Consider the following 12,013-nt stretch of genomic DNA (forward strand, 5'->3'; position numbering starts at 1 on the left):
TATAATAATTGACAAAACGTTATCGGCAAACACGAACATAATGACCAATCCGACAACGAGAGGCGGTCCCAAAGTCTCACGGACAACTGTTCGAGTTGAAAATATTCACACCGTCGTAGATAATGTATCATTTGAATTACTCTCAAATTTACTAAAACAAGAGATTTTCGCCCTATCATTGGTGTTTGAAAGATATGGGGTTATTGTCTGTGAAAATGTTGATACCGGTATTTTGATTTTGATTCGTTCTCAATCGTGGGTTGTTAATTGGTTTGAGAACATGATTTTGAATTTTTCTACGAAAACAAAATGAATTTGCTTTGGTTTACATTCTTAAACATGGGATGCGTGTACTTAAATTTGTAATCGACTAAACGACTGAATTCATATAAATTATTGATATTTAGCATTCAATAAAACGGTTGACAGCGACTACATTTGACTGTTTATGCATTTCACGGATCAAATGTATACATGTCTATTACATGTTATTGTTTAATAACATGTTGGGCGCAATAGTACTTTATTGCAAATTTAAATTAGCGCATACATATTTGAAGAAACGATATTGTAAGTGAATCTAATTACTGGTTAAAACCATCGCCAAACAGTTAGAAAGGAATAATAAACCGCAGACAAAAATATCGCGATTATAGATCAACATGGCTTGCCTCAGTGCAAAAGCGCGCGCGTTTTTCGTTGATGAATTGTTAAACAATAAGCAGCAAGCAAGGGAGGCCGCGGACGCTGCTGAAATTCTGAGCCAAATGGGCGATTCTATTGAAGCGACAGTCAGGGAGCGACTTGTGAATGATATAAACCTTAGAGGAGATTCAAGGGACGGATGTCCGCCTAATCCATCGATGGAACCATGCGACTCTACTGATGAGCTTCTGGTTCCCCATGAAAGACGCGCTCGGACACTGGTTGCGGACACTCCCAACACAGTTGACAAAAGTGGTGAGGAGACGCGAAAAGGAATTCATGGTCGGCACTCCCGTTACCAGGACGCAGAGTCTCTGTGCGCTTCCATGGGTGAAGAGTCGGGATGCGCCCATCAGACCGTAGTGGAAACGACGGGTGGGTTTGAACATTGTTTACATACATTTCTGAACGTTTTGTTATAAATTGAGTTGCACAATGAAATTCCAAAAAAATACGCATTGAATTTCGATATTTTACTTAACTAAAAATACTTAAATATTAATGACGATTATTTAAATAGACCAACATTTTCATTGTAAATGTACTGATTGTTTAATTACTTATACATTCGAGATTATGAGTATTTTAAATGAAGTTGTGTTTTGTATATAAGAAAACTTACTGTTAAGATCTTCATATAGCCTTCTATTTAATTTTATATCTTGTTTTATTTAACAAATTAAGACAGTTTGTTTATGTTGATAAAATTAAAATAAATTACTAATATGGCGCAAAACTGCAATATTTACATGATGACATGAAAATAAATGCGCATACAGTGAAACAGTTAAGATAAGAATTTATTTCTTTGATTTTTATTTTTCATGTGTATTTTTTAATGCATGCCTTTTAACAGAAGATGTAATTTGCATGTTCGATATGCATCCCAACATATATGGAAAAAATAATCTTTAAAAGATGTACGGATTAATTCGTCCTTTACCGGTTTAAAAAATATAAGCATGATTTTGCGTAATGTATACATTAACGTAAACCAGACTGGTATTTCATGTTATATCGCATTTATGGAACCAGTTCTTGTGTCAAATATCCCGAAATGTATTTTTTAAATGCAGTTTTCTCACTGTAACTGTCCCGACGTAGTATGATACATAACACTTTCGTGAATTTGAATTGCCAAAGTTCATTAAATATACAGAGATATTAAATATCCGAAAAAGAGCAACGACGTTTCAACGCTCAACAATTTGTTTTGAAAATAGTCATGTTTTCTGACATTTATTATAAATGTTATAATGCATATATTGGCTCTAACCTTTAATCGTTGTAACATGTGCATTTACAATGAAGTGGTTGATATTTCACATCTGTTGCATTGAATAGTGTCGATTTAAATTTAAATGTACGAGTGTGTTTTAAAGCGATCTATATGATATATTTCCCAATGACAGGTGAGTACTGCGTGTATACAAGCTAATTATGTATTGCAATTTTAAAACTGCCAATGTTTTACACATTATGGGGTTTATCATGCTGTACCTTTCATGTCAATCACGTAACATCATTAGTAATGTGCGTTCAGTTTCTTGGCGATGATTAATTGTTCGCATTATATGTGAGCCGCGATCTGGGATATCCGGGCCTATTGCATGCGCGAAAAGTGTCGTCCCAGATTAGCCTGTGCAGTCCGTTCAGGCTAATCTGAGAGGAAACTTTCCGCACATACTAGGTAATGGTGTATTAGAGACTTCCTAAAACCAAACAATTCCATTAAAACGGATAGTGTGGTCCCTTCATTGCCTTATCTTGAACGATACTGTACACAAAAACATCAAACCATTTTTTCCAAAGCACGGCTCATATGAATTTCAAAATTTGGAATACTGCACAATTACATATACACGTTGTACTGAAGGCTTTGAATTATTATTTGATTATATCGCTACATAACCTTGGGTGGTATTATAAAATAATACATACACAGTATTCGGGGACTTTTAAAAGACAGTGCGATTCTTTTACTCTACTTAAGTGTATTATTAAAACAATAATTAAAATATTGTCCGTTTGCAACGATGCCTCGAGCAGGTTAAAATAACTTTACTATGTTGATTATAGGTATCTGTTGTTTTGGTATTAAAACAACCGTACACAAATTATTAACTGTGTACTCGTGATTGTATTTGGAGTAAATAACAAATGTAATCGTGAACTAACCTCTGTTGCAGACAAACATGGTGACGTCATCAAGATGGAGTTGTGTCAAGGTGAACTCTGGCAGGCATTTCACTCACTCGGGACAGAGATGATCATCACTAAGACTGGAAGGTAATTATACATTAATTGTTATGCTATTGTATAAACCAAGACGCTTATACAAGATCTTACGATTAGGTTAAATAACATCTACATTAATTAGCTATTTAAATACAGATTGTTTTAACTTACACAGTAAAATAAGGTTAATAAAGATATGAAAAAAAGCTATGTCGTTGGTACTACATTAAACAATAACAAAATAATATGGCGAAAATCAACTGTTAACTGAAAAATACGCTTTATAATACATATAAATTTAAAGCTTTATTTATAATATCAAGACTGGTAATTGCAATTTAAAAATACAGAATAGAACAAATAACACCATATATTCTTGCAGACGCATGTTTCCCGCGCTTCGGATCCGGGTTTCCGGTTTGAAGAAACTCACGAAGTACCGGGTCGCCATGGATTTTGTGCCTGTGGACAAGCACAAGTACAGATACGTGTACCACAGGTAGCGATTTTTTTTACATTAACTTCAAATCATTCGCTGACGTTGTATTCGCATGTGAAACTATACCAATAAAACAGAAACTATTATTACTCATAATCATGGCCGTCTTTGAACATGCACATTGAACAACGCCGAAGGCTAACTTTTCAACAAGAATAATATAATAATAAAACATGTATTTCTACGTACGTTTGCGGTGTAATAACTTAATTGAACTTGTTTGTCATATATTTTTAAGCAAAAATATCTCCTTATTTATAATGCACTGAACTGAAAATTCTATATTGTTTATACATTTTGAGCGCAGTTTTCAATTGTCGACATGCTCATATCGGTTTGACTTGCCAAAATAATTAGAGAAAAAATTGCAAAGAAGAGTACGAACCCTTTTCTTTGAAACTAATCCCTTTATCGTATCACGTTCGTCGAACCGTGACGCCTACGTCGAACCGCTTGACGTGTGTCTTCACAATGCCAAAGCAGAAAAAACGTCGTTGGTTAAAAAAACCACGTCTTAGAGCTTCTTGAATTTTTGCAAAGTGCAACTATATGTACATTAATTTTACGTTTATGGTAACATTCGTGTACATACATGTATATGCTTCCAGCTCCCGATGGATGGTAGCTGGCGTGGGTGACTCACTGAAGGGGAACCAGTCGTACGAACATCCGGAATCCCCGATGGCGGGGGAGGTGCTCAGCGCGCAGGTAGTCTCCTTCGAGAAGATCAAACTCACCAACAACGAGGCTCCCGCGCCCGGCCAGGTTCGTACCCAATACATCTAACTCACCAACAATGAGGTACATGCACTTAGACAGGTTCTTACCAAATGGATAATGGACGTGTTCGTACTAAATCAAATGTACTCACCAACAAAACTTACTCGTAGCCAGAAAGATTCATTACCAATTGATCAAACTCACCAACAACGAGGCTCTTGCACCCGGCCAGGTTCGTACCCAATGCATCTAAATCACCAACAATGAGGTACCTGCTCTTAGACAGATTCTTACCCAATGGATAATGGAAATGTTCGTACAAAATCAAATATACTCACAAACAAAACGCTCCCGTAGCCAGAAAGATTCATACCAAATTGACCATACTCACCAACAATGAGGCCCCTGCATCAGGACAGGTCTGCACATAATCCATCAACGTTAACATCAACAGTTTGTACCTTATGAATCATACACCACAATAACCAGGCCCCAGCACCAGGGCAGGTCGCGTTCAATCAATGGATCCCACGCAACGTACTATCTTGAAAGTTGTGCCAATGGCAGAATGTATTGTGCATAATTCTGAAATCTTTAAAGGAAAAGAGTTGATAACCAAAATGTTTGATAAAACTATATTCGCATGTGTACATGTGTTATTAGAATGCATACGGAAATGTAATCATATGATTTAATTACATGTAAGTTTTTAATATGTTTTTACATTTGAGATTAAGGTTCATAGAGCTCGTATAACAATATTTAAAAATCAAAGTAATGATATATTTTGACTTATTATCAATATTAATGCCTGTTATTGTTTCAAACTATTATCTTATTTATATGATGTATACTTTTTATACGACAACTCCCCAATGGATGCTCTAGCATTACAAACATAGAATGTTTTCACCAATATTGACACGACAGTAAAATACCTATTTGTACATGCTGAAAAACAGCCAAGTCCACAGTTGTACTCTATTGCGTGAGAAAATATCGCGCTACAAATCCCGCTGTATGTTTCAGATATCCCTACTGTCGATGCAGAAGTTCCAACCGCGCATCACTATCACAGACAAGGGCGACAGTTCGTGCAGCGTTTCCGTTACGTTCCCTCAGACATCTTTCATCGCAGTCACCGCGTACCAAAACCAGGAGGTAATGCATTATGTACAATGTGTTCTTGCACGGGACCGTGCTTTTAGTAAACTACCAGCATGTACTTGAATAAGCATTGCTTATTAAAACATGTGTTCATTTGAGCCTCGTTCTGGAACAACTTGGCTTAATGCACGGGCGTTTAGTGTCGTCATAGATTAGACTGTGCAGCCCGCTAAGGATAATCAGTGACGACCCTTTCCGACTTACACTTCCTTTCAACTAAAAGTACCATACAAGCGGAAAGTTTCGTTCCTGCTTAGATTGTGCGGACAGCATAGGCTAATCTGGGACGACCCTTTCCGACTTACACTTCCTTTCAACTAAAAGTACCATAAAAGCAGAAAGTTTCTTTTCTGGTTTGATTGTGTGAACAACACAGGCTTATCTGGGGCGATACTAGTATGCATGAAGCACAGTCTTTAAAGATAGCGGCTAATTTATAGATCCTTATTAGAACCAAACTGCCAAAAAAACAGGAGGAAGTACGTTGCAAAAGAGTTAAACCGCTACTATACATGTAGGAGGCAGTGCTTTGAACGTTTGCTTCATGTCAATAAATGATTGAGTGGGTCAATTTCACAGCATTGGTAAACGATAGCATACGGTTGCATACAATCATGCCGTGTGGATATTTAATGTTCATATGGTGAAATACGATTTTGTCAGGATAATCGTGCTCAATTCCGGTAAATAATAATTTGTGTTCCACTGTGTCATCGAAGCCGAATACTCGTCTCGAACGGATGCATGTTAACGATTCGAATCTATTGATGGTTGCGTTTTGTATACGCTACCAAATTAGAGACTAAGTTGCAACCATCTGATCTGCCAGACGGTGTAATACATCATTAAAGTGATGCAATATTTGACTGTTATTTACACATACATGTCCCTGTATGGTGTGATCTGATAATTCAGTCTCACCTGATTCTACAATCGATTTACTCGTTTACCTTCAATGTGATACACTGTGATTTCAGGTGATAACATGGGATAACCGGTCTTATCAAGCCAACTATCTTTATTATGATCAGTTGTAAGCGATACGTATAAGATATATTAAAATTGTCAGACAGGCGTACTTTCATAGGTCGCACGGAAGTAACCCATACAGACGGACACGTGATGTCTCGAAAGTCGCAATCCAGACGTCGCGCCAGTTCAATGTCCAATAAACCGAAATGAGCCGACCAAACTTGAAGCCTTTGTAGTATACAAAATCACACCACGTGCGCTCGATATTTGCCTGTACTAGTTCATGTTGCCGCCAATCATACCCTATGATGTCAAACATTAAAAGTTTGATATGCGGTTTTAAAGACTTTACATCATTTGATATTTTACACATGAGTCCAGCCAAAGCATATGTTTCGCTATTTGTTGTTGACCACTACAGTCAGGCATCTCACATACATGGGAATGTCTGAAATATAGTTCGATGATAGGTCCACGCAATCATATTAAATCAAAAATACAAATATAATCATTTATACCGAAACGGTTGTGAAAAATCACGCCCCCATGTTTTAAGTGAAACCATTAGTTGTACGTGTAGTTGAAATGCAAAACGTTTATATTGTTTTGTGTTCAAAATAGAATGCGAGGAAATGATTGCATGTACCGGTGGATAGCATTCAAATTGACGATGACAATAAAATTACAGCGATACGACAATCATTGAAATGCCACCTTTGCCCCTTCTCTGCTTATAGTGACAAACGTAATCGAATCGAAAACAAACACTGAGTTGACACAGAGATACTTTTAAGTGTATTCCATCCATATTGGGCTCTTAAACCAGTTAATGCTTGTTTAATTGTGTAAAGTATTGTTGTTATCAAAGTCAACTCCGATAAAAATGGCGGATGTTTGCGTTAATCGAGTTCTACCAGGATTAGCGCCAATACCTTAATCGATTAACAAAATCTACGATTTCCTGAAGAAAATCTTCAAAAAGATATTGTTGTCGCCTGTCTGAAGTGTTTCGCTACTATATATCTAAAATAATTATCTCAAGTACTAAACCGTTTGTTCTAAAGTTTGATAAAACCATTACAGAATTTGATAAAATTGTCGTTTTCCGAAAGTAGCATGCGTTTTCGGCGCTAACAATCAAAATGAGCTGTTTGTGTCGAGAACCAAGTGTTTCAGCAGGCTCGGATTTGTTTAAGCAAGGTTCAAGCAGATACGTTATCATTGTTTTAGGGAAAAAGTGTCATTATAACAGCACTTCAATGTTCAAAAGCCTGCCGACTTTGATAACATCAGCAAATGCGTATTTTATTCCATTTATATTATGATTCTGTTTTTATATCCTTAAGGGCACGTAAAATAAATATTGTTGGCATAAAACATCGACTGAAGATTTTACAACATTTTCATTGTATTCAGTGCTTCCATGTGGTGCTCTTTTAGCGCATGGTTCTAACATTCATTATTTAACAATCTATCGACCATATAGTGTCGCGTTCGTTTTTCTACATATTTCGCATCTAAGGCTTTGGTGTCTATAAAGTAGTTGTGTTTTAGGTTTGTCTGTTTCCTTAAAAGTGTTTAACTCAAAACGCATTGTTATAGGCATTCATGGGTTGTGTTTCGTTGGAAAATTGATTTTGTCCCGTTAAAAAAACACACACTTACAAACAAATGTATATTACTAGTATTTGGTTAAATGGGATAACCTACACTTGAGCATTATTATAGCTTAATAAACTCATCCTTGTTATATCCCAGATTACCCGTTTGAAGATCGCACGGAATCCATTTGCAAAGGGTTTTCGAGAAGCAGGCAAATGCAGGTAATATTTTTTCCATACACCGGCTTTAAACTTTGCTCTGAATAAAATAATTAATTTTCAGTCATCTGAGGTTTAACCAATATTTCGCATAAAACCGGTTCAGTGATAATTGCACGTTATAAAATCGCATACACAAAAAATATATATTACATGTATATATAGAGCTACTGGGTGTTCGTTCATTTATAATCAGGACCTTTTTTGTGGCTCATCAACCGTAGATGTATTGGCTAGTTTTAATCGACAAAACGATATGATAACTTTCTGCACTTCAACAAACGTGTATGGTGGATACCAATCTGAATGAATTGCAGATAACAAGTCATATATTGCGCATACTACTTTAAAACTGATTATGGCGGCGTATAACTTTTCTCCAAGCTGTTTAAGTTACTACGAGTGAAACTTTCCATAAGTGTGTTGAATGATTATCATATATAATTTAGCTTTAGTTTTATTTCAATAAGAATCATAACGAAAATCGAACACGTTTGTTCGTTCTTCAAATTTTCGTTTATATTTTATAATTAAGTGGATGTTTCTTTAATGTTGGGAACTATAAAAAAAAGTACATTTGCATATTTGGAACCAGCAAATTATCTGAGAGTAGGTTGTCAAGATTGCTCATGAAACAAGGACACATTCGAGGCAATGTGCCAAATCATACGATTCGACGTTATTCGTATGCAGCATGTATATTTGTTCAACCAACATGAACATACTTAAAGACTTGTCCTAATAATAACTCCTACATAGCTAAGAAAAGCGATTTACTTTTCTGTTGTTATAAAAGGGGTTTAAACAAGAAAAAGTAGTCAATAAGCAATTTAAGGCGTTTATGCATACTGTCGACTGTTTATTCAAGTTTTAAATTTCCACGTTCCCCCGCGGCGAAAGAGACTGCAGCCCAGTGCCCACTGGTGGGAACGCCGGGACCAATCATCGCGCGTCATAATCTCGCGATAACGTGTGAGAACTCGCAGCGCGCGTGGTGTGAGCGCTGATTACAGCTGTCAACTTATCATGAGTCTTGGCCATAAACGGGCCACTTATTAAATATCGCACTATTGCATCCAAAATCTTATCTGAAATGTCAAAACAATGTCGTCTGCAGATTGTTTGCACGTTTTGTTAGTAGTTTTCACCACAGGAATACTGTTTAATTTAAAAACGCGTTATGAAGTCCCGATTAATCATATGTTCGTATAGGACACACTTACAGTTTACTTTATTGTATTAATAAAACAAAATGACACTATATACTCTGTTGAAGCTTTGTTATGACATGCATGTTGTACTAGGATTCTTCCTAAAAATGTGAGCCTCGTACTGGGAAAACTACGGCGGCATAAAGGGGACATAGGAAATATTTTATTTTTTATTTAACTATTTCTATGACGTGCGCACGTCATAGAAGTAGTTAAATAAAATATTTCCTATGCTATATTATTTCACTATTTCTATGACGTGCGCACGTCAAGGCTATGACCATTGCCGTGCGCACGTCATAACTATGGCGTGCGCTCGTCATAGCTACGACGTGCGCACGTCATAGAGACTGTCAAATAAAATATTGCCTATGCCCCCTTTATGTAACTCTATGACGTGCGCACGGCATAGCTATGACGTGCGCACGTCATAGAGACTGTTAAATAAAATATTGCCTACGTCCCCTTTATGCCACCGAAGAAAACCGAGGTTAATAAATGTGGGAAAAGTTTCACCACATATAAGTCTATGCGGTGTATACAGGCTAATCAGGGAATAAACATTCCGCTTTTATGGAATGTTCCGTTTGAAGGAATACTCTTCAAAACGTAAATCCAGTTAACGCGGAAACTGCCGCCCATGATTAGCAAGTGCGCACTGCACGGGCCAATATGGGACGACATATTACGCACATGCATCAAACCCAGTTTTTCCAGAAAGAGACTAATATAATAAACATACCAATTCCAGACGGCGATAGATTGACCTAAAGTTATGTTCTCATATTTCAAAACAACATACGTAGTAATACACTCGCGATTTGCTTCACATACTAAGTGCTTTCTAACTAAATTGGCAAATCAAACGGTAAAGCAATGAGCTGTAGTTACTAAATACCCCGTTTCGGTACACAATTTCTTCAGCGACATATTTATCATATATTTTATATATCTGTTGCTTACAGAAGTTCTCTGGAAGCCATGATGGCCAGCTTTGGAGTTGTTCTTGACGGCAGAAAGAACTTAACACCTCCGCTCAAAAGGAAACTGTCCGAGATGGACGAGGAATGCACAGGTAATGCCATGTATTGACCTTAAACCTGTGCTCAATTTGGGCACACAATAATATGAACGATTAATTCAAAGTTGTTAATATTGTAAATTGTACTACTTTAAGTATGATTTCCTGATTGATTATTGTTTAAAGCGATATTCTGTTGTAGCTTGATTGTAGCGAGTGACGTATGCATAGAGAGAAAAAAACACTTGTTACTTATACTTGTTTTTCAGTATTTGAAATACAAGTGCATTCAATATCAGCCATTGTGTAAATGCAAAGTATAACATTATTTCGTATCGAGTAGTATGTTTGATAACGATGTATTGTCAGCACATACTATGGCCGCTTGTTTTTACATGCGATTTTATCTAAACAATAAACTTTTTTCAGATGCAAAGTCCACAGACAATCACGTTTCAATATCTGCTAGCCAATCGTCCTACTCGACACATAACTTGGCATGTCTAAATATATCCGGGAGCTGCTATTCAGGGTCACCATCTATACCAACATTGTACCCGGCGTTTCGCGGACCCGTTTCAACTCAGGGCTTGCAAACCAACAAAAAATCGACCAGCCCTCTTTCAACGTTATCAGCAGGCTTCGATTATACGAAACAGGGAATGCGTCCAGTTTTCATCTCAAACCAAACATTACCGGTCTATGTTCCCTCCACGCGAATACAGGAAGTGCATCCAGCATTCAGACTGTCTTCGTTCGCCCATATTGATCCACTTATTCTGGACGCTTATTACAAAAGTTTACTATCATACCCGTCTATGCAAAATAATATGATGTTTTCTCAATCAGTGAAATCAGTCAACCACAGCGACACGAAACACGATAAGTTCGGACACAGTGTGTCAAATGCCTTTGATTCAATACACGATGACAGAGAAATTGTTTTAAACTTATGTACAACGTAACATTGCTCGTCTTAAAATATATATTTCGAATGTATCTTTATTTACCCAAAGTCAAAATACTACATTTCTGGGCAGCAAAATTCGTTTTGAGCGCTTTGTTTGAACTTCTGCTAACAATTTTCCTTTTAGCTCCAAATATTCAATCAAACACGATAATAGACAGTGGATGTATAAAAGGCGGCATTTCTGATGCTTACATTTAACACATTTGCTATAAACAATTACACACATAGCACGGGAACATGCCGAACAGCTTAGAAAGAAGGCATAAAGTATCTGTTAAAAGTTAAAAATTCATAAAATGACTGACTGCGACTGAACATGATACAGTCTAGTACAAAATATTGTACATGTACACCGTGAATTAAACCTAACAAAACATACGGTATCTCGAAGAATTATCATAGTCCGGACAAAGCCATTAATGCAAAAAATAGCTATGGCCCATAATAAGTCGAACACCGATACCGTTTGTGTAAGTCACTAATCGATTGCAAGATTGAAAAAAACATCTCCTTAATTCACTGAGGTAATTCACATCTCTGTGTTAGATTTGTTTGACTGGCAAATCGTTCGCAGCATATTGAAGATATATATTTGTTTACACGTGTAATTTACATTGTCTTACATTGTCGTAACACACTGATATACCATTACAGTAATTTGTCGTCACGATTCAACGAGGAAAACGATTT

At 36.7% G+C, this 12,013-nt stretch overlaps 1 protein-coding gene across 2 annotated transcripts; it reads left to right on the forward strand.

The window, feature by feature from the left end:
- Window positions 1–133: 133 nt before the first annotated feature.
- LOC127850517 (T-box transcription factor TBX18-like) lies at window positions 134–11,352 on the forward strand. 2 transcript variants are annotated; one of them, XM_052383618.1, is made up of 8 exons: window positions 134–1,080; window positions 2,895–2,994; window positions 3,326–3,442; window positions 4,051–4,207; window positions 5,192–5,323; window positions 8,060–8,124; window positions 10,298–10,407; window positions 10,783–11,352. In XM_052383618.1, exons 1-8 carry the CDS (start codon window positions 663–665, stop codon window positions 11,316–11,318), a joined length of 1,635 nt encoding a protein of 544 aa, XP_052239578.1. In that variant the 5' UTR covers window positions 134–662; the 3' UTR covers window positions 11,319–11,352. The 2 variants fall into 2 exon arrangements, with proteins under 2 accessions (XP_052239578.1, XP_052239579.1); XM_052383619.1 differs by lacking the exon at window positions 134–1,080 and adding an exon at window positions 1,993–2,117.
- The last annotated feature ends 661 nt before the right edge of the window (window positions 11,353–12,013 follow it).

This window comes from Dreissena polymorpha, chromosome 11, assembly GCF_020536995.1.
Source record: "Dreissena polymorpha isolate Duluth1 chromosome 11, UMN_Dpol_1.0, whole genome shotgun sequence".
Taxonomy (NCBI): domain Eukaryota; kingdom Metazoa; phylum Mollusca; class Bivalvia; order Myida; family Dreissenidae; genus Dreissena; species Dreissena polymorpha.